The sequence below is a fragment of the Gavia stellata genome, chromosome 18 (assembly GCF_030936135.1).
Source record: "Gavia stellata isolate bGavSte3 chromosome 18, bGavSte3.hap2, whole genome shotgun sequence".
Taxonomy (NCBI): domain Eukaryota; kingdom Metazoa; phylum Chordata; class Aves; order Gaviiformes; family Gaviidae; genus Gavia; species Gavia stellata.
In genome coordinates, this window is record NC_082611.1 from 6,356,392 (window position 1) to 6,380,212 (window position 23,821).

Sequence of the window (23,821 nt, forward strand, 5' to 3'; positions counted from 1 at the left end):
GCTGACAGCACTATTAATACACCAGCCGAGAGCTTGGGTGAGGGTGGGGAGAGTTGTGCATGCGTCGGGAGTAACATGTTTTCGACGTCTGGTCTCGTTCGCTGGGGTGATACCGGGGGCTGAGCTGTGATACGGGGCAGGAAAGCTAGAGACTTTTTCTGAAATGTAAAAAAAAATTGCTGCTTCTTACTTAATTACAGTCATGGCAGTTGCTATGTTGAAATGCTGCTTTAAAAGCCTTTGTGAGTAATTAGTGTCAAAAATATAAGATCTACAAAGCCATAAACTCACAGCTTGGTAATATTACCAAGTACTAATTAAAAAAAGAAAAAAGAAAAGTCTCTCTTTCATGATAAGATTTCCAGCATAGCAAAAGATAAAAACGATGCAATTTGCAGATGATAGGAGGAAAAAAAAGGAAACCTGAGAGAAGGATTGAGGAGAGAAGAAAGTCAATATCAACAAGGCTGTAGATCTCTGGGTGATTTGGTAAGGGTAAGGGTAAGGGAAGTGAAATATTGGAGTCTGAAGACAGAAATATAGTCAGGAATATATCCTGGGAGCATCCTGTGCTACGAAACAGAGATAAGGTTGAAGATCAGGCATTATGGACTAGAGGGATGAAAATACTGCTGTATTTGGGACTAAATAACCTGGCACAGCTCTCAGGAGCAGTAAAATATTTCAGGAATGTCCTAACTGGCAGAAATAGAGCTATCGCGTGCAAATCTGCAAGTGTTCTGTGGCATCTTGTGAGGGATGTATGAGATCCCATCCGTATTCCTCCTGACCAGTCTGGACCCCTCACTGGACTGGTGTTACAGAAGCAGACCCAGTCTGGCAGAGGGAAACCAGGCTCACACGTAGCAGCTCAGAGAATTTGGTTATACTGAGATGAGGTGTTTATCCTTTGCAAAAAAGATTAAGAAGAGACCTCATTAAGGTATAAAAAAACCCTGCTGGGAATAAAAGATCAAGGCTATTTGGGTTATTGTCAAATACATGTGTCAAGGGACATAAAGCTAGTCTGAAGAAGGACCTGGATTCTATGATATGTAAGCTGAATTTTTTTTTTAACACCATTTAATAATGCAATTATAATAACAACTTGTGCTTTCTCATGCCTTCCAATTTAAGATCTGAAAGCACTTCACAAACATGAATTAAGCCTTCCAGGACCCTTGTGAGGTATAGCAAGTATTCTTCTATTTTACAAACTGAAAAACCAAAGGAACAGCATGTGTACAAGGCAGCACAGCACGTGGAGGAATGTCTTCATTTTAGTCAAGTGGGGCAACGCCTCTGGGCTTTGCCTGCTCGCCGGGTGCAGTCCTGCGGCTGGTGCAGAAGCTGTCTCCTGATTGACTCTGCGTAGTTCTTCATACCACACCTTCCTACTCTCTGATACCTTCACCTTTGCAGAAACGATGAGTTATTTACGAACAGGAAAAAGAGAGCAGTGGAAGGTGGCCATGCAGCCGTGTGCTGCCCCACTGACAGCTCACGCTGCTCCAAGATCCTGGGTGTCCCTCGGCACCAGTGGGTTGAGTTTTACTGTCCTCAGTCTCACTAGACTTACGGTGTGTGCCAGCAGCTTCACAGGAACCTGGGGCAAAGGGGGACTTCTAGGCCATTTACATCGGATGTGGCCTGCGGATAACTGTATTTAGAGTGCCATTGTGCTGTCGAGGGAAGTCCCTTCCCCTGGCACCCTGCACCGCTCCAGATACATGGCTGAAGAGCAGGGGAACCAGAGGCTCATCTTTTGAAGTATTTCTCAAAGGTTTCTGTTCTCATTTCCAACTTAACAGAAGCGTCTGCAGGCAGGTGGCCGTTTGGGACTGGGAGCTGTGCTGTTACGACTGTACCAGCCATGAGAGTGAAGCTGCAGATGGTTTCGTCGCACGTCACGGGCTGGTTTGAGTCTGGACTTGTGTGCTGCTCTTTTCACCTTGACAGCGCTCTTGTGGAGGGACCATTAGTATGGGTGGCAAGTCAGTGGGAAATAAAATTGTCCTGCCCTTAACAAGTTGGCCCCACCTGACCTTGAAGACATTATTTTGTTCCCTGGATATTTTAAATTAAGTGGTATTTCGACTGAGGTGGTTACATATAAATTGGTTGGGATAATGCTTGCTTGAGCTGAACATGCCCAGCTGGTGCCTGTTAACTCCCTGGTGCCGCATCCTGTTCCTGCCTCTTTCCTTTGTTCACCAACACAGGTTTCCTCTAGATAGTGCATTCTGTCCTTGGTTTTCCTCACTCTGCTCCTCTGGAGCTTGGGAATACAGGGCAGCCGGCTTCGACAGGCGTGCCATGCACTAAGCTGGGGGTCTTGAGTTTAGTTGGTTTTGATGGCACATGGGTAAGCAGGACCTAGGGCAAGAGTCTGCAGGAGGGAGCTATACTTAGGAGGAGACGTTTGCACAAATCCTCCATGGCATGTGTGCCTACTGTCTTTGTTGCTGTACCTTGAGTTCATTCTCTAACACTGAGACAACATGTGGGAACGTTTCTACAGGTTGCAGAAAGAACTGATTTGTGGTTTCTTCATCATCATCCAGAGGATCAAATATCCCTGGGATGTTACTGGCATTTTTCTAAAGGCTGCTTTACAGGAAAGCGTTCCTAGAAAAATTATCTACCTCATTGTTATTCATGCCAAAATGTTGGGACAATCTTACTTTTCTTCCACCATGCAGCTAATCACTGCATGGGGCTGTGCCTGCAGCTTCAGCAGCTCACCATTGTTTGTTAGAGATTAAAAAATAACAATTGGTGCTGTCATCAAATCAGTGCAGCTAGTGAAATCAAAGCCTCAAACACAATGAGAGGTCCACAGGTCTCACGGAGGAAAAAACTGCAAGAGTAACAGAATAGCCGTGCTCCCGTTGCTGCTCTGATCCCACCGGTGACATTGGTGGGAGAAATCAGATTGCTGCATTCCTCCAGTCTGTCTTCTACACTGAGAGATACGGAACACATCAATAAACAATAGAAAGCAAGGAGGGCTTGTGTTCAGAAGCACTTCAGGCTTTGGGCTAAGTATTTCTAGATACTTTGCTAGGAACAAAAATCTAACTGAAATCAATGGCAATGTATCTGCTGTTTAATGGCAAGCCAATACAGCGCAGCACTGGAGTACAGCGTGTTCTCACCTGCCTCTGTGCTAAGTGGACAAGCTGTTGTGAGCTGGTCCAGCTGAGAAGTGTGCACGTGAATTATATCCTCCGGAAGAGAGGCAGAGATCCCACTAGCTAAGGCTACATCAGAGTGAAAAGGCTACAACCTCCTGGCTGGTCCGAACTGGGGAAGAGATGTTTGCAGACACTTCTGGTGCGTATCAGTAGCAGCGGTGTGTGCAGAAGGAAATAAAGGCTATTCATCTCCCAGAAAGGTATGGCACTTCAGTGGAAGATGGGGTTGAATTTTCTGGCAGATCCTCTCGCTGCCAGCAGCACCTCTGCAATGTCCGGGCTGAGCTGGAGCCAGCTGTTTTTCATCCAAGCACTTATCTTACCCGGGCGCTCGGCTGTTTGAGTGATGGCTGTGCTCATCTTTAATGTAGATGTAGGGCTGGGTGTCAACGTACTGTTGAGAGTGAGTTGTGGGCATCTCCCAGACTCCCTTGGGCTGACATTATTGCTGTATTAGGAGGGCAAAAGAGGATAAAAATCTGCAGCAGCCCTGGCAGCCATGGGAGAAGGAACAATTGTCCATTGCAAGCGGGTTGTTATCGGTCTGAGCGTGGAGTCAGCTTAATGCTGTTTGGATCGCTGCTGCCAGGTCTTTGGGCCAGCCAGGGATGGAGGCCACAGACAGAGACAGGCTGGACTAGATGGTCTCCTGGCATCGGTGGCTGCGCAGTCCCAGTGCTCTCTCCATGTGATACCCTGACTTAGAGGGAAGATGGAGGGTGATAGCAGAGGTGAGGTGCTGCGGCCACGCTTTGAAGGACACTCCTCTGTAAAGGAAGATTAGAGACAGGCGGGTGGTAAGATTGTGCAATGAGATGTCATTGCTTCTGCACCAGCAAGTCCATGTTATGGTTGAGGGTCAGTATTCAGCACTGGGGATACGTGGAGAAGGTTCAGGTGTCTGAGTCAGCATCCAAGTTAGCTTCAGGTGCAGCCAATGCTTTCAGGACATCTGTTTGCACAGCTGAGCCAAATTCTGGTAAGATGGTCGTCGTATTTGCCACCAACCTAGGCAGCCCCTGCTATGGACCTTGAAAAATTATCAAGGGTTTTGGTTTTTGCTGCTGTAATGCGTGCTGGCAAGCTGTGACAGGAGAAGGTGCTTGAATCCAGGCTGAACTAAACTCTGAATGAATTGATGAGTTGATTTGCTATTCTGTCTCGTTCCAGCCATTGAGATTTTGCAGATCTCACAGCCAAATGAAGGGTCATTGCAGTGATGGTGAGGGATAAGCTGGGACACCGTGCTGCCATTGTTAGTATTCAACTGGAGTCGTGGAAGATCAAAACTCTAATCTCTTGTTAGCGCGATTGAACCGTTGTAGGTTAACAGCGAACCAAGGTGACCTCTAAAGCAAGGAGGCTACGTGGGACTCTGCAGCTCTAAAGACGGAGACCGGTTGCGTTGCACAGTGGAGCTGGTTGTCAGCGTACTCGTCCTGCGGCTGGGCATCAGCAAGTTTGGGAGATCCAGTACGTCCATCAGTCTTTAGGAAGGAGAAAGAGGGGAAGCTGTGACCTCTTTGTAATATAAGTAAAAATCCTGCTATCATCTGTGCTCTACTGGTTGCTTTCCCCACTGAGCTGTCCTACCTGGACCCTCTGATGGAGCAGCTACTCTTTCCTTACAACTAGGAGCTCCTTTTTGGTGGCTCTCCTTGCAGCCTAGCTCTCCTGGCTCTTAGTCTTCTCATCTTGAAATGCCCTTACAATGGTCCTGGATTTCCCTAGGAGAAGTTCCCCGTATTTCTCCCCACACTCAAGAGAAGTGTCAGCATCCACATGATTTCTTACAGCTCCGAGACTGCCTTCCGCCGGGAGCCTGCCTGCACCAAAGTCCCTGGCACAGTTTGAGCTGCAGTTTTGTCTGATCCTTTTAAGAGTTGGGAATGGCTGTTTTGATGTCTGATATCTATGAACATGAAAGGCTCCTTTCCCTCTAACTGTGCATTGGGCAGGGCAATGCCTGTCTCTCCTAATCAAAAATGTAATCAAAGATCTCACTTCTCGTAAAAAATGTATTAAAAAGAAGAAACGATGCAGCATATTTCTATGGGCTTCGCTGCTGGTTTGCTCTGTGCTGCCTTTCACAAAAGAACCCGCACCTCAACTTTCCCCACGTCTTGAGAGGTTTAATTGCAAAATGTTGAGCTTTGAAAACAAAAAAAAAAATCATTGTATTTGATTCAAGCAAAATATCGATTGTCCTTGAGTTCCCACACCGCAGATATTGGCAGCGTTTTGTCAGCGCAAAGAGTGAGTAGAAAGATCACAGCAAGGAAATAAATATTCCAACTGGAAGGAAAAGAAGCCGAGCCAGGAAAATATCTGTGCCGCGTCGCTCCTTCTCCCACAGCTGCTTCTTAATAAATGGTCTGTTGACCTGATGTTAACTTTTTCCAGTTTACAGTAAGCAGCATTTCCCTTAAACAAGATACTGATAAAGTGAAACGAGGGAATAGAGGGGGTGGAGAGCAGATTTGCAAAACATGCTGGAGTGCGAAAGTCGGAACATACCGTGTGTGTCTCAGGAGTGGGAACATGCCTCAGTGTGTGAATAAATATATAATGTATAGACATATGCTTTCGCTTCTCTGAAAAGGAGTTTTTTTTGAGTAGTCCCAGATTGTGCTGCTTTCATGGCAAAGTAAAAGGCAGGGCGCTTGCGCAGAGAATGTTGGTAATTGAGGGGTCAAAGGATGGTGGTTTGGATGGAGCGTCCTTGCTCCCTGAAAAGGAGACAGGTCGCAGAGAGCGGGCTCAGGTGTCGCTCAGGACAGCGTGCGAGGACCAAGTGGTCTGTCTGGAGAGACACAATGCGCTCGGGTTTGCTCATTTTCATCTCGCAGGCAAGGGCTAATACCTCGCTAATGGAGATCAGATTTTCATACAAATTCAGCTGAGAAGAAAGAGCACGGGAAGAGGAATCAGGTAAGTGTTAGCACAAAGTTATTTGTTAAATGGATTTTTTATTGTTTTCCATGAAGCCTGCACAGAGCTGTTGTCCTCTTTTTAATTCCTCCTCTGGCATTTGTTCCCTTTTTCACTGCCTCCACAATTCTCCCATTCAAGTTGAAAAAGCCACCTCCGAAAGACCAATGTAACATTAGTAGAAATTATTAGCAGCAGTGATTTCAATATTCAAATGGACATAATATTTAGTAATAGACTAGGAGTTGTATAAATAGAGTATGAATGCCTAGTAATGAATCATATCAATAATTTTCACATACAGACTGTGCCTTACATTTCTCAAAGGCCTTTACAAATACCAATTGATTCTCACAGCATGCCTGCTTGGTGGAGGAGTTGTTATTAGTTCTAGTAGAGGGTGAGGATATTGAGATGCAAAGAAATGATGCTGCTTGCGTAGTTCATGCTGGGACCCAAAGTGAGGAATAAAGTTGGAAGTTTCTGACTGCCAGCTCTTAATTGTGGGACTACGCAGCTCTTTACGATTTCTTTGGTGTGGCTGGAAGTGGTGGTCCTCGTGGACAGTGGCACGAGGAAGACGGTCTTTGACAGACCCCAAAGTCTGGGGCTGACGGGATGTGGGTAAAGGCGGGAGTAAAGCACAGTGAATGGCAGAACTGGTCTTGATGGTGCTATGCTTTAAGCGTGTAGTCCAGGAGTAGTACCCATGCCCCACGCAGGCCAGGGCTTGGGGTTTTTTTGACCTATGGAAACATGGTTTTCCAAGCAGAAAAGTGGCAGCTAATGCAGACATACTCCAGAAAGAGAAAGGGGCATCTTCAATCCAGCTGTGCTTTGTAACTCTCGCTCACCTCAGTCAAGGAGGGTAATAGCTGAAGAGTACCTGAAATACTGGAAGCCTCTTTTCTAGCGTAGCATCCTACTCAGCATTCATCACATTGCCTATCTCTATTTTACTGTTGGCCTTCTTAATTCTGCAGTAAATTGTTCCAGCCTTTAATGTCTCTCCCGGTGACCCAGGGATGCAGTCAGTGATGGAGATCTTCTTCAAAGGAAACAGGCAGGTTACATAGCACATGCTTCAAACAAGGGAAACCTAATTTATCTTTTGCCCTCGTTTTGTACTGAATTCACCAAGGCTGACTCACTGCCCAGGAGAAGAGGACATGCTCTCAACCTGTATAAAAACATGACATGGTACTTCCAGGCTTTTTTTTTTTATTTAAACACATTTTATTGTGACATCTTACTTGCTGTTTTGAGTGACACTGTACACTGAGAAGTTGTCTTTAAGCTGGCCACAGTGGCACTTGGCTTTTTATTCTAAGAGGTTACATCATTTCTGAACCCATCAGCGTGTTAAGAGTCCTTTAAATTGGCAGAACAACATGCACTACACTGCACTTGTCTGTATTGAATTTCTTCTGCCGTAGCATTGCCCAATGACCTAAATTTCACAGGTCCTCCTAGTCCCTCACAGTTCTCCACACTCCTGACGCACCTAAGTCATTTTGCCATCTCATTGTTTTTTCTGTCTCCTAAGTCATCAATAGTTGGGATGAAACTATTGATTCTTGTCATCACGTTGCCACTTTCCTCCCCGGACCTCCATGGAGATTGGCAGGAGAGAGAGGGTGAAAGGATCATCCAAGTTACTCTGGAGCTGAGAGGCAAAGGAGGGATGGGTGACCCAAAGCAACGTCTTTCCAGAGTTTAATTACTGACCCCCAACTCCAGTTCAGCAAACTCCCACCGCTCCTCATGCAGGGACCAGAGGCAGAAGGTGGCAACCTGGGGCCCACAGCCCAGAGTCAAATTTTGCATCTTGGGCCTGTGGCTTTTGGAAAGAGCAGGTGCATTTCTTAGGGCCATTTTAGCTGTCAAGCTTTAAGGACTCTTGACAAGCTTATTGAGCAACTTCATTGTCTTATTTTCCAGATGAGATTTGGCCACATCTATTCTTTTAAATCTTTTTTTTTTTTTCCCCCTACCTCCTTATCTTTTAATTCAACATGGTGTTTTACCTTTCACTGCCCAGTTTCTAAGATACCTTAATACTCTTTTTTTAATGACCTTTACCTGAAGCTTTTTGATAGTCTGTCTAAATAGTATTTGTAGTTTCATTAGCTCTTTCGGAGAAGAATGTGTATATTATTGTCAAGAGAACCTTCTTCTACGCATAAACTATGCTCTTCCAGCCGGATTATGTTATATTCCTCTAGGCTCTACCTCAGGTATTTTGTTCCATGAACTGAGTCTAGCATGTTTAGGGAATAGATGGGGTTTTTTCCCTTCTTAAGGAAAAGAAAGCAAAAGGAAAACATAGCAACTACAGCATGGCAACAGCAGCTGCTGCACAAAAGAAGAATAGGCAAACAGACTTCCGAAACATGTATTCACAGTTAAGCTATTTTTACTGGTTGGTGAGTATGTGGGAGTAATATAACAAAATAAGTGAGAAAATAGATTACAAATAATTTATAAGAAACTTTAGATGAGAACATATCTTAATGACTTAAGTCTCTGAGCTAGCCCTCATGCTGTAAGAATCTCCACATGCACAAACGTAAAGGTCACCTCTGATCTACGCTATTTATATATTGCAGATTCGTCCATAGACACATATATAAAATTCCATACAGAAAATAATGTCAGTGGAGCATTAAGGTTAAATAACTAGGCATTAAAAAGTAAAGAATTGTACATCCCTGCATAGTGACTTAAGGATAAATCCATCTCATTACCCCGCCTCTGCCTTTGGACCGTAGCGGCAGAGGTTCCCCAGCTGCGTGGATGCGGAGGGGCCCCGCAGCCTGGCTGTTCCTGGAGGAGTTGCAGGAGCTGTACATGGCTCCGGCTCCTCTGCCGACCTGCTGTGTGACACTGGGCACTTTGCATCACTTCTCTGGGGACCTCTTTCCCCATTCAGCTTTTCTCTGGAGCACACAGGCAGGAACGTCCAGCACAGAAACACTCGTGTTTGCATCTTTGGGCAGAGCTCAGCCACAGGTGGGGCCACGGATGTGCTGAAAAATGACAGAATGTGAATGAATAGCATCTTCTCTGATCAGCCTGAGAAATGTTATGCCTCACCATCCCCTCCCCAAGATGCCCCACTCTCACTGCAGACCAGTAAACTGTGGGAAGTCTTTAACAGATCTTTTAGGCAATTCTGCATTGGCAATTGACCTACAACTCAAGACAAGACCGACATCCTCTACCAGAATTTTTCACCATACTTTCTGGACTGTGTGCCGGGTAATTCCCGTGTCCTTCAGCAGGTGGGATGAATGCTGGCGAGTGCAGACAGCTGGGAGAGACGTGTTTGGAGTCTCCCCCAAAAAGTTATCTTAATTCAGGGCAGTGCTTGGCCCTTGCAGGTGTGGGGGAAGAAAAATGTTCCCACTCCTTGCATGCAGCATCCTGGACCTCGCCCTACCCCTGCAGGTAGAACCAGCCCGCGCAGGCACACGCCGAGCTTTAATAGTCTCGTTTCATTACACGCCCAACTAGTATGTGCTCCGTCAGCCGGACGCAGAGCATCCTGCAGGGTGAGTGAGTGTTAGACAGTGGCTTTATTGCTGCAGTGTGATAACCACGGACAGCCCAATTATTTCAAATGGGCCTCAGCCAGTATGTTCAGATTTGATTAAGAACTTTTTGAAAGATAAGAAGCATTTAGAGCTAAGGGTTGGCTCCAGCCTGAGTTATTTACATCGGGGTGGGGGGGATAAAATCTTCTATTAGTGTCACTGTTTAAATATTTTGGCTCTCTATCCCAATATTGTGGCAAGAAGGAACCATATGTGTTCCTAGAAAGAGAGCCTAGTACAACCGTTAATCAGGAGAGGATCTATTAATGTATTAACATTCAGAATAATGAGCAAAAACAGCATGCACTGGAGAGACTAACACATATCTTTAGTCTGTGGTTTTCAAATGTTTGGAAAACGTTATATTCCTCCATCTTTCTAAAGCTGATTTTCTGCCAAAAGAAGTTCTCTTCTGCTGTTAATTTTAGAAAGGTTAAATCTATTTACAAAAGCAAACATAAGCATGGAGTGATGAAAACCAGGAGGATGTGGGGAGTAACAGGCTCCCAGGCTGCAGAGTTCACAGCAGGAGCTGATCTGGCAGGGAAACTTGTAGGCATGTCCTTTCCTTAACGTTATGCGGAGTGGGGGATGTGGTTGGAGAAGATAGGAAGCCCAAGCTCCGTATCAACTCCCCACCACCACCTTTCGCCAGAAGACACTGGACGACATATGTGTATGTCTGCGGATCACTACTGGGCTTTAGGGAAGATCGCTGAAAGACTCGGCACAGGAAAAGGGCAGATTTTAAAGAGCTTGAGAGTGGGAGAGTGCTGGTTGAGCAGCTTGGTTGCCTCGAGGTCATTGCTAATTAGCAGCATCTTGCCTAAAGTAGTGAACATTATATTTTAATGCTGCTATGAAAACCAATCATGCTGGCTCCCCTTTGCATCCCATGCTACTGCCTGCTTTGCTGTGGCATCTGGAGCAAGCTGCACAAGGGAAGGGAAGAAAGCCCTCTTAAAGGACGTGGAAGGATGCTGAAGTGGTAGCGGAGCTCAGATGAGAGAGGCTGGAGCATGACAGCTGTTACTGGATCATGCAAAAAGCCTGCCAGCAAAAATGCATCAATTTGTGTGATATCCGGGTGTCTTGTCTTCTGTTTTCGTAATTGCATACATGGTGTCTGCATAAATCTTTTCCCCGCCCTGCACTTCCAGCAAAAGGAGCTGACTGGTGGATGGCAGCACATCAGTGGGAGAGCACCAGCAAGAAGAGACAACCAGTCAGATGTGTGTCGGACGGGGAGGGCCAGGGCCCGAGGCAGATTCCTCAGAGGTTGCTCGAACACGGTGCATTCACTAAATAGAAAACCTCTCCTTTTCCCTATGGGAAGAGGAGCATGTTCATCCAGATATGAGAACCAGCGGCGCTGTCTTGCCATGTTCTTCAGGAGGTTAGTGCCAAATGACAGCACAGGCGGCAACAGCAGAAGCTTTCAGCAAATGCGTCATAGCCCAAAGGTCTGAGTGTCCCCTCGAGGGATACAGTGGAATTTCTTTTCTGTTTTCACTGAATACTGAAATCTTCCTATTTATTCACTCCTTAGCTGCAACCTCTGTCTCTTCAGCTGTGGGCTTCCTTCTTACGGTGAGATCAGATCTGCTTGAGGAGAGAGGAGTCCTGTGACTCTCTGTTTCATACTGGGTTTACCAGTAAAAGCCCATTTCTTGAAAGCAGAATTTACCCAACCTGCACAGACCAGTTGACTGGTTTCCTTACTGTCTTGGTCTTCAGTTTTTCCTGCCCATGGACTGCCAGCCTGGTTGAGTAACTCCACAAATACAGCAACTGGTAACCACCAGCTCCGTGCACCCAAAAGTCTTGAAGTTGAGAAAGAAATGGTGAAAGTTTTTAAATAATGACACCTTCTCCCCCAGTATAAGTCTTGACTTGTGGCTATAGATGCAGTCTGAGAAATGTGCTTTTAAGGGTTAAAACTCATTCTTGAAGACACAAGGAAAACGTTTTGCATGTTCAAAATCAACTTGCCTTTCTTTCTTTGACTTTCTGGGTAGTGACAACTCATGCTCACTTTGGTCCTGTTGACAGTCGTGCTGATGACAGTGATTTCAAATGAAGAAAAACGAAGAACATGTGAGCCAGCAAAAAAGCAAGAGCAATAAAAGCGCCTTCCTCAACTCACACTAAGATTGTGAAACTTGGTTATTGATGTTGCAACAGCAGCTGACGCTATTTCCAAAGCCAACACTTAAATTCCACTTTGGCAGATCATAACTATAAGCGAGTCACACAGTCCCATAGGAAGAGGTAACTATTGACCAGTTCTTCTTGCTCCTAGCTGAGCGGTGGCTTTGCTCTCTGTAGCGCTGACTGTACTGCAGAACACCGGCTCTGCATAGAGGTGGCTAATATGTGTCACCAATTTCCTTGATGTAAGGCTTAAACCTGCATTTTATCTTGGGGTGCCAGACTATGGCAAACAAGAGCTAGAAGAGGGTAATGAATAAACATGGTGAGAATTTCAGCTGTAATCTGCCATCAGGTCCATCTGTTACTCCTTCCCCCACAAGCCTTGCAAACTCAATGAGCCGGGAGCAGGCATGCTCCATATACTGTCCCATCCTTCAGCCACATATCTAAGGTCTACTTGTCTGCTTGTCATTAAGTTTGTCACTTCTAGTCTCTTGAGCCATTATTGGTCATGGGATCTTCTTGCTCAGTTCTTTAGCCTTCCGTCTGCCCTGCTCATGACAAGACTTCCAGAAGGATACCAAAAAGATGAGGAGGATAAATGTATTAATCACACGCTGGTGTCTGCTGTATCGCAGAGTAGCAGTCGCTCCAGTGAGATGTGCCTCGCAGGCGTGTGTAATCTGCTCATTTAACCATTCCAACGTGCACTCAGCTTCCATCTCTTGCAAAACTAGATGCCCAGCTCCCAAATGAGGGGATTCTTTTCCAGTTGGCAGCTGGTGAGTCCTGAAGTCTGTATGACCTGTTTGCATCCTGTGTCATGTGCAGGCACTTCAGCTGGGGTGAGTCTTGGGTTTTCCTGCTTACTTGCTCTAATCCAGAGAGAGGAAAACAGAGGACCCTGGCAGGAGCATGATGCAGAAGCAGCTAAGCAGAGGAACGGCGCATGCCTGGTGTGACTCAGTGAGCGGTGAAGGCTCCAGCAAGTTCTGCCTGTTGGTGAGCGGTGGCTTGCTCTGGGAGCGGATGCTTATCTCCCTGGCAACGCAGCAGCTTGCAAAAAGTTGCCATCAAAATTCACGTGGTTCCAGCCATCTCTTATTGGTGCAGGGTTTTGCAAACTTAGCTGCTCATGTTCTCTTATAGAGCTTGTGCTCACAGCTGCAGTTCACAAGTGGAGTATCTCCCAGCTTTGGGAACCAGGCCATCTTAATTAAAGCCCACACAGATGATTTTTTTGCATTTCTTCCATAGGTGCTTCCATCTCATGTTCTTGGTTCTCTGCTCCTCCATTGCTTCCAGCTCTCCTACCAGCAAGGGGGATGGAGAGGAATGCCATCAGCAGCTTGGCTGGTTAATGAGATGAGTTCCCTGTCTAAATGAGGGATTCTTGTGTGCTGGGTTCATTTGCCAGTCCCTGGTATCTCACACAAGTTGTCTGTGTGCTTCTGGCTCTCCTGGGAGAGAGGTTTGGGACCTGGTTTGAGTTGCGCCTACTTTTCCCTTTGTGCCAAGCCACCACGTTCATCGGGGCCAGGCGCAGACCAGAAACCGCCTCTGGATGGCAGGGCTAGAGAGCTACGTGAGGCTGTGATTTGGCTGGGAAAACAGAACTTAAATAACACCCAGTCCCTAGCATTGCAGGCTACAACTGCAGAGTCATTTCAGAGAAAGTAACGAGAGATTTTTCTCTCCCTAATTTATGTCTCTCCTGCATATGGCTTCTATGGAGTCACTAATGTTGCAGACAGATGGGTTGGCATTTTACTAGACAGAACACATGGGCTAGATGTTGTAAATGCTTGTTAGCTACTCACTCTGCAGCTTGACCAGTCCAATACAGTCACCTCGCAGATGGTTGGAAAGCTGCAGCCTGGGTGCTGGAGCGGTCCAGCTCTGCAGCACGTGGTTGTGACAGCAGTCGGGATAACGTGTGTTTGGCTGCTTTTTCTGAAAGGCTTCGTTGTAGGTCAGAGATACGTGCGGCTGGGGGAATCAGCACGGCTTCCCTGTATGTCAAGGAAGGACACTAATTTGTAAAGATCCTGAGCCTTTTAATGAGGTATTGGCTTTAAGGGCTTAATTTCATAGTTTGGGTTTTCATAGGATGGGGTTGGAAAAATTCTGTGAGCGCTGTGCCTTGCTCTCATCTACACTCCTTCATGATCATCACTCCATGATGTTTATGAACATATTTGGCTGGTGAACACTATTTAGCAGTCCTGAGGCCTGTTAAAAAGTTATAATTTATGATCTCAAGCTGTAACTTACAGCTGGCCGCAAGTATTAGTTTAGAGTGGACATCCCATGCAATTTTCCTGTCTCTGTGATGTGAATGGTCTGCTGTGATTTACTCTCACCAGTCTTGTATTCAGCTGAACCATTTCTAGGTATCACCTCAACAAATTTCCACAGGGTTAATCTCCTTGATAGTTGGTTTGGAGATCCCCATCAGAATCTGTGGATGCAAAAGTAGATGCTACGGGGGAGTCATTTATGTTACCATCTTCCCTCTTTGACAATACTGATGTTCAATTTACAGCGTAATGGTGGGAGGCTGAATGCATCCTACAGATGAGACAGGGAATTTTAGTTTCAATACTTGTCCTTTAAAATTCTCAAAGCACTTTTGGAAAATGTATGGGTATTAATCCACACTGAGCAGTAGTTCTTCAAACCTATGATTTAAATTGGATATATTTGTCTCTGTCTGTCCTGAACTGTTGAGTAACATTAATGCACCCTGATAATAGCTGTCACATTTTACCCCGGGGGTTGCTCCTCAGTGATAGGTGAAATCACAGCAGTTCAAAGACCTGTCTTCCAGGATGAAAAGCTCTATAGGAATATTCAGATATAAAATAGTAATAGTATGAATCAAAAAATATGCTTCCCTTATTTTAAAACCTTTGATCTTATTTTTATGGCATCACATTTGACAGTCTAAAGGGCATTAACCTGTAGGAGAAACCTTTTGAGAGAAGATGCTGACTTGCCCTATGCTGCGCACAGCACCGTCCCCCAGGATTAACACCAACCGGTTTTCCCCATCGAGAGGCGTGTAGGTGCTTCAGCGCATGTCCCTGCTCTTTTTTACATTTTTTGTCTTTTTACATCTGGTGCAGGAATCTCACATAGATCAAAACACGTAGTTGTGGGGAGAAACTCACTGCTATGCGATACGCCCCACTCTGTGTTTCTTTGCTGCTGAGCTGGTGCAGCATCCAGGACCCCATCACTTCTGTCGCTCGTGTGCATAGTGCCTGGGTCGTGTTTCTGGTTAAGATGGAAGTATACGAGCTGACCTCTTGCACGGAAGACATTGTGGTGCTGTGGTTCATCTCAATGTTGAATAATAAGAAAGAGAAAGGAAACATTTGCTATAAATCTCAGTGCACGCAGGGCTGTTTCTCACTTATCCCACCCCAGCTTTCAATTTTCTTCTTGGCATTGCCAGGCGCTTGCTTTTCTTTGCTCAGCAGCTAAAAGCAGCTTTTTCATTACATTTCCTGGAAGGCTCTTTACAGGCACCCATCCCTCTCTGCCTCGTAAATTCACTTTATATAGCAAGCTGGCGACACGGAGGTCAGAGGTCTTGGCAAGAAGCAATTATTATAAAGAAGTACTCTTCCTCTTTTGGGTTACAAAGAGGATATTAAAGGGGGGAAAAACTTTGCTGCAGACAAGGAATGGTCATTTGTGAAAGGTAGGTGGCTTGGTTGATGAAGAGCTGCACATCCTGCGAGAGTTACCTTGGCAGGCGTCCTGTCAGGCCAGCTGAAACCTGCCCGTTACCATGAAAAAAGAAGGAAACCAGTAAACAGTTTGCTAAATAACCTCATAAATATTTCCAGCCGTAAGCACATCTTGTGGTACAATTTGTTTTTTTGTTTTTTTTTAATATTTCTCTAATTTTAAATGAACAGCCTCTAATTAAAGTGATTTAGTGGCTACCTGGGGACCTGGTATTTGAGCAGTGCGTGACGCTTAGGAGAGATTGATTGGTGAGGCGTAACTCAATTGGGGGATTTTGATAATGATATCATCACCCGAGAGAGCCAAGTTTGAGCAATTAGATCTCAAAACCTTGTGTTTGGGTTGTTATAACTTCAGCAGGCAGTTTCCACATGCGTGCATGCACACACACACCCGCTTTCCCTGAGTAGTTGCTGGGCACTCCGGTTTTTTTGGCTGGCTCTGTGCTTGGTGGACTGCCCCATGTGTGTGCGTGTGCCTGTCCAGAGTGACCCATAGTGGTGATCTATCAGCTTTGCAGAGCCGGGGAGAGGATGCCAGCCCGCTCGGCATCTATGCATCCCCCCTCAATATCCGCACATGGACGAGGCGGCCTTTGACATTTAGAAAAATCTCAGCATCCAAAGCAAGAGGCAGAAACAAAAGGATTTTCTCATTTAAAGGTCAGAGCAGGCAGCCTCTTGAAAGATATTTTCAGATAGGCTTGTTGGGCTGTGACAGTGTTTATGTGTATTAACGGGTGCCAAGGTAGGTGGTGGGCACCATGGGGAAGGTGTCAGAGGGAGGCGAGGGGCCGTCAGGACCGCCAAGGTGCCCGAGGCATTTGGTGGCAGAGGCTCTGTGGTGCACACAGTGACAGCGCTGCAGAAGTTTTGGGAGGTGATCAGACAGTGCGGCTGACCCTGAGGACTTCTGCTGATGGGGGAAGGCGTTGAGGAAGGGGGAGTGACTGTCCCACCCGAAGAGAAGGTCTGAGAGATTCGAATGATGAAGGCAAATTGCCGAAGGGATCAATCTGGTGGGGAGATGTGCATAACCCATGTCAGACTAAACTTCAAGGTGGGGTGGGGAACACAAGGACAAGAGAAATGGCAGTAAGAACTGGAGCAGGAGAGGAGAGCACGGCCACCTCATGGCCTGTGATGCCAGAGGAGCCTGTGGACCTGAACGGAGCAGGGAGAAGCTCTGTGTGGAGTCTTGGATATGAAACTGTGTTACCCCTTCCCTTGGCATGTACGGGGCTGTTTGCCGTATGTATTCAGAGCAGTTATGTGTAGGGACGCAGGATGGACAGTGATTTATGGAAGGAGTGTAGCAGATGAGATGGAGCCTCCACGATACATTCGCTGGGTAAATGTCACTGGGCAATGATTCACTCGCTCTTTTTGACCCCTGATACATCTTAGCCTTGAAAAGTACCATCTACCATAGAGCATAGCCAAGTGGCATCTGCAAAGCTAAGGCTTGTGACTGTGCCAAGGGGTGGAAAGCCACTCTGGCCGACCTGCCAAAGTCTTAGACTTCACCCTTCCTCACACTAAGGAGGTGTTTGAACTGGGGTTCCCAAGCTGAGCCACAACTCTCTTGCCTGCTGCACCTGGCACAAAGCTCCACCATCACTGTGGTCAGCTCACCAAAAACCATTTGGAAACTCCACCTCTGTCACTTGGGTGAGTGTGCCTGAAGATGCAGGAGCGCGTGTCCTGCATGGATTGCACCCCCAAAGGCAGTTGTGCTTTCACAGTGTGGAAGTCAGAGGTAGAATATCCCCACTTCAAGCTGAAATCATAGAAGCATAGAACAGCCCAGGCTGGAAGGGACCGTGAAAGATCGTCTGGTCCAACCTTTCATAGGAAAGGGAGCCTAGATGAGATTATCAGGTTGTATTGAATGCTGAAGCCCTCTTCTCCCTTTTTCTGCATTTCTATCCCATGTTTTCTCATGATACCACATCCCCATGTCAGCCTTCTCCTTGGGGCGTGCAACCACCCTCTTTTCAATCTTATTCCAGAGTCTGAAGGCCTGCAGGACATTGGGTCTTATGCTCAACCAATATTTTTCAAGAAGCATCCTTTGCATGATTAAAGTCACACTACATGCCAGTTTATAGCTGATGGCACTTTTGGAGCCCCTTTAGGGAGTCCCTTGTTTTTAGCTACCAAAATATGTCAGAGAGAAGAGGAAAAGGGCATACAAGAAACTAAAAAATTGGTGTATCTAGTTCAGAGTGCACTTCTGAACTCTATGTTAGCTTGTACATGACTTAAGAAGACACCATCACGCTTTTGATGTAGCTACCTCAGCTGGTGGAAGAAGCAGAGAAGTAAATGCTAGGACTTGGCTTTCAGGGAGCATTCCTGTGCAACAGCAGCATGGGGACAAAGAGCCATCTCAGCAAAATCAGTGCAGTCAGAAGCTCTGTATGTTATACTGAAATGACAACAGTTGATAGAGTCTCCTTTATGGTCCAAACATTGCGGCACTACCAGCCCGGTCTGGCCAGCTGCAGATCCATCCCCCAGCAGGGACATTTGGGAATGCCTATTGCAGCTCCACATCTTCTGCGTCGTCTGCTCCTTGCTAAGATGGTCCCTGTTGGAGAGAAGAACTCACTTTTCTACCACACTGGTGGTTATTGGAGAGACTTTTATATGTATATCTAAACTATAAAGCCTTGAATAATTTACTAGTTTCCAGGGTTAAGAGGAAGATTTATGATGTTTCCTTCTGGCAGGCGGCAGCTGATCTTGATTCTCGTGGAAAAACAATTGTACTAACGGCTCGTTTCTCCGAGCAGACCCAGGAGCAGCTACTGCAAGTTTATGTCACCAGGTGGTAAATAGACCTGTCTTCTTGTGTTTTACAATATAGTGAAATCTGCCCACTGATCTGATTGCTCTATGGGGTAGCCCAGCCTGCAAGGAGAAAAACGGGGTGTCACCCTTCAAATCTACAGCAGGAGTCGCATCCCCCCACCCCCCGCAGAACTGAGCGTGCGGTAACACGGGGCAAAGATTGATTTCCATTGCTTTTCTAGAAAAGGTCCTGATAGACCTTAAATCAGACCGAACTGGCAACGGAGCTTAGTGAAAGCTGGAATCTTTCCTTTTGCAAGTATTTGAGATCTGAATAAAACATAACATAGAACTGAATCTCAGTAGTTTAGTGAGCCAGGCAGATTTTTTCCATGAATTAGAAGAAACCAATATAGGTCTATGTAAAGAGTACCTGTGAGATGATGTTCTCATAGTCCTTAGCTTCAGCATCCTGGGCTGCTCTGTGCTCGGGGAAACCGGGGGCACGGGGGCAATGTTTGCATCTCTAGTGAAGCGCTGCACTTGGCTGGCTCAGCGCAGTGGGGAAAGGGGGAGTGAAGTGTGATGGTGGTCCCCAAAGTCTCCTCTTGCATTGACTCCTCTATGCATTCATTGACTATGGGGTGGATGGAGGTACTCACAGGCTCAGCTTTTCCTTCAACCCTGTCTGTTTGGTTTGACTCTAAATCTTGATGCTTTTTCTTTCTCGCTTGTCTTTAAAAGCAGCAACACACAATAGTGATGTAGCTCTGAGTAAGAGGTGTCGATAGTGTTGGGCGCAGAACAGTTAGGGCTGGGTTTGAATATGCTCTGGTCTCTCTTGCCCTATCCCCACTCATGGACTGTCCCTGTGGACCAGTGACACTTGTTTAGGTTCCTCAGCTTAACATTTTCTTCCTAGATGGGCTTGGGTGGCTTCTGGCTTCATCTAAACTTTGAATTTCCAGGGATGCATCACTGGGGTGAATGGCGGTTGCATTACATGGAGTGTGTCATGTGAATAGTTGGTATGTGCTGTCACCTGCAAGTTCTTGTTAGCAGGGGTTTTGTCCAGCAGTTTTTCTTTGAAGGTTGAGAGGTTTTTTTTAATTTAAAAAACTGATTGAAAATGAGTGGAGGGAGTCCTAGCTATGAACTGTGAAGAGGAGGACTCAAGCGCCCTTACAGCTTTGAACCAGTGTAAGAAAAATTTCGTTTTGTATCTTTTGTAAATCTGGTTTTTAGAGCTGGAGTCGCAGGGATGCTCTGTGTTGATCAAAAATGGCATGAAACAACCAGAGCCTGCAGCCTTCATTCAGCAGAGCATCCCCTCCAGTGTCCTCCCGCTCCGTGCACCCGCACACCCCTGTGCACCCCCTGCCTTGTTGTGATCCCCTGCTCGCTCCCACTCCCACGTCACCCACCCTGGTGCTTTCCTCTCTGCCTGCGGCTCGCCGGGTGCACCAGGCAGGGTTCAGACTGGCATCTGAAAAGAAATCCTGTGAATTAATGGGACCACATTGCTATTATTTAGTATAATCACTTTATTTGTAAAGCACATGCTGCAAAGGTACTCCTGCTGTTGAACTCAAAGCAACAAACCTATCTATATATCCTAGTGTGTACTACATTATGAACAGATCGGTGAAGAAAATAAAGCAATATAAACAAATATTAAGAAAGGTAGCAATGACAGCAATTTTAAAACAGTCCCAGAAAAAGAAAAGTTTCTAATTTTTTTTAAAAGCAGTGTGAGATTGAGTGTACTGAACTTCAAGTGCATCCATCCTTAAAGTTAGCATGTAAACATCTCCCGGCAGAGGAAGAATTGCCTTTTTTCCAAGTGGCTGCCTTCTTGCCTTGGTGCTGTTGCAGAAGAGGTGATAAGACACCTGGGTGAGATGTCTGGGTTTTGGAAGCTTTTTGAGTTTTTTGGATTTTTTGGAGTTCCTGGGGGGAGGGAAACCACGGAGGGGAGGATGGTGCCTCTGTTGACCATTCACCGAGAGAAACCACAGTCCCATTGAACTCAATGGGAAATAACAGTCTTCTCAGAAGCACGTATTTGTTCGCATAACCTTCTCTGAATATTATTCTTCTCCCTCTACTGAAGGAGGAAACTTCAGTTATGAAGAACAGTAGAGAGAAATTACCATTAATCTCATAAAAAAGAAATTATTCAAATGTAGCCTTCACCCGCAACACCAGTGAGCTCAAAGTAGAGGGGAAATTTAAAACATTTATGTTACTCCATTTCCGAGATCATAAAACACAAGCAAATGGTCTGGCACCGGATGCTAAATTTCTTAAGGAACTGGCTTTAATTAATTAAACTAGTAAACCAATTAATGGATTTACTTGTAAATTCTTAGAAAATTAATTCTGTGCCCAAAGAGTGTTTTAAATCTGTGAAGGAGGCCGCGTGTATTTCATACAGAGTTTGAGTTCCCATTTTAGATGAATCCAATTCAGCGCTGACTGTGGAGACACAAGCGATGCATTCATAATACTCGGACCTTCCTCCGAAACCAGCGCTTCCCGTCAGCCGAACCCAGGGGGGATTTGCAAAACAAAACCTGTGCTGCTTTCACAGCACCCAGCCCCTGTACTAGCTCCTAGCTATGCTACAGCCCCACGGTGCGCCTTTGGCTTTACATGGATTGTGGATGTACGTCCCGCTCTGTGCCTCCAACTGACTTCTTCATCTGCCATCTCTGCCCAGTTCCGACTTAGCCTCTTTAATCTGACCCAGTGGTACATCAGACGTGCAGAAAGCAAGTCGGGTAGCTCCAGTAAGCAGCGGATTAAAGCACTGAACATCCTTTGGAGTTGCTGAAAAACAACCAAGCCGAAGTGGAGGAGATTTAGACAAAAGCTAATTTACTTTTCCGCACAGAAACCTTGTTTAGATTCCCTGCCTGGCTCAGGGGTGATGGGAGCATCCTCGGGACCTTGCACTCTTCACAATCCAAAGTGACACATACATGAAAAGTTCATAATCAAATGTATCCAGGCTCCCGAGAACATGAAATCAGAAACAAGCAGGTTCCCCAGGGCTGTCGGCAGTTATCGTTTCCCTTCTCTCCTAGCAGGTAAAGCCATGTTTTTCCCTTCACGTGGCAGTCCTCTGCCCTGGCTTTTGGCATCCTTTGATTGGGGTGGGGATCTGCCCCGCTCCTGCACACCCCGGGGGGATGCCGGCTTTGCCCAGCACCACCGGCGCTGCCCCGCCTCGGCTCCGAGGGGAAGCAGAGCTGCAGAGCAATTAGGAACAGGAGCGTTTTGAAGAGGAAAATGGCAGGGGAAAAAATTAGCATTTGCGCTGTGATGTTTTTGCTGTTTATTAATAAACAAGCAGCTTTCGTGCCTCCAGAGGCAGGAGAGGCTTCAAGAATTCCTTATTTCTCTTGCGTTTAGGGTTTTTTTTTCTTGTTTTATATGTTACAGGAGATTTGTAATGTCTTCCCACATGTTGAGTTTCCTTATTTTCATGAGAGCATCTCTGGAATAATTCCTCTGGAGCTCTCGGCTATGTGCTGCTGGGCTGATTTAAACATCCAGAAACACTTTAGGGATGTGGGCGGATCAGCAGCTCATTGGGAAGGAGTCGTGTTAATTAGAAACAGGTCTGCTTCCTCTTACAGAAGCGGAACGACTTCAGGGATAAGTGTTTTCATGGAGAGAAAGGCCTTGTGCGTAGCTCCTGCCACCTGAGACCTGGGCGGTGGTGGCAACGGTGACCCTGATGTGGGCACCCCGGTTCTGCGCCGGCGGCACAGCCTGGCCCGTGTAGCCTCTTTGCAGGGTGGTCGAACCGCTCGTCTCCCCACCGCACCAGTTGTCACTGGGGGAGGCTCACAGGGGGGTCCGGCACAGGGACGTTGGAAACGCGCAACTCCGTAACAGCCCAGTTATGCCATGTGCCAACCACCTGCGCTGCAGCAGATAACGTGTCCTTGATTACAGACGGATCCGCGCTGAAGAAGGCTTCAGGGTGACGCCGCTAGCTCTCCCCTGCGTTGCGGGAGGTGTATTAAAACCCTGCTGTATTAATGAGTTTGTTCTTTCCCCTCAGGCCTCCAGCTCCTCCGGTGGAAAAATGCAGCTTCTGGAAACTGAGTTCTCGCGAACTATCCGGGAGCTCATCGAACTCCACCTGCTTCGCCAGGACAGCATCCCGGCCTTCCTCAGCGCCCTCACCCTCGACCTCTTCAGCCGCCAGACCATCACTTAGCGTTCCACTGCCAGCCGCCAGCCAGGTGTGGAACACCCCTGGCAGGACACTTGAGGTAGCAAGGACATTTTCTCCCCTCCCACCCTTAATTTGTGGCATTGGATTGCTTCTGTTTTGCAGGGAACTCCTTCTTCCCCCTTCTTTCATGCTGATTCCCAAACCCCACCGATGCCTCTGAAACGCATCGTTTCGCTCCTGTGGAAGGGCAAGTCTAGCTCCATCCCAGGGCTCTCCTGTGCCAAGACCCAAGCCCCACCTTTGAACTGGGAAATGTGTTCGTCACTCCCCAGGCTGTCTCAGCATCTCTGGGAAGATGGTGGCAGCTGCTGGTTTGAGGAGCCACAGCATCACTGTTCACAGCTTTTCCCAAAAGGATCCCCCAAATCTGGGCCCAGCAGAGAGACGAGCCTTGCGGGAGGCTGGTGCTTCCTGCCCCCGTGGTTGTCCTCTCCTAATGGGATCCAAGGGCTTGGTCCCTGAGGACAGGGACCTTGGGATCAGTCATGAGTAACAGGTTCTTTGTGGATATGTCCTGCTTGTGCAAACAGCTTGTCACTTAACAGAGTTGAAATTATTTTCAAGATATCCAGTTACCTGAGTCTGCCATCACTCAGCAGACAAGCACAAGCATAAAGGGCCATTTGAAGCCCCTATACCTGTGTTGACACCTCTATGTTGTGTGGTGTGCTCAGATGTCACTGGCGTGCTTTTTGTTCCTCACCGAGACTCTTGGGCTCTTGGTTATCGCAGGACTGCGGAAGGTGGGAGGGAGCTCTTTGGGGTGTGCTCACTGCTGCTGGCTTTAGCCTGCTGCCTCCCACCAGGCTGTGGGTACCTGCTCCCCTTGCTGTGGGTTTCCCTCCTCTTCTCCTCCTTGGAGGATGGAGCACCCCCTAAAGTCTGACATTTTGTGTTACAATGGATATAGCTCTTCTATCGTAAGAATAAAGTGTCACTTCCCAAACTGCATGTATGATTCCTTTATTTGGGATATACACTGTGCCCCCCCTGTGCTCTCCCACGTGTAAAGCATGATAACAAATCACCCGTCAATGGTCTGATGCTGGTACTGCTTTGAGAAGGGAAGACATCATTATCTCAGTTTTTCCAAGCAAGTCTCATTCATGCTGTAAACCAGATTAGTTTGTTATGAAC

The 23,821-nt window shown here is 46.7% G+C and overlaps 1 protein-coding gene across 1 annotated transcript in view; it reads left to right on the forward strand.

Moving 5' to 3' along the window:
• The window catches only part of MAD1L1 (mitotic arrest deficient 1 like 1), a 373,028-nt gene extending 349,547 nt beyond the window's left edge, over window positions 1-23,481 (forward strand). Inside the window, exon 18 of the mRNA XM_059826248.1 lies at window positions 22,508-23,481. Within this exon, the coding sequence (XP_059682231.1) occupies window positions 22,508-22,666 (159 nt within the window). The 3' untranslated portion in view covers window positions 22,667-23,481. The remainder of the gene's footprint in view (window positions 1-22,507) is intronic.
• Window positions 23,482-23,821: the final 340 nt, after the last annotated feature.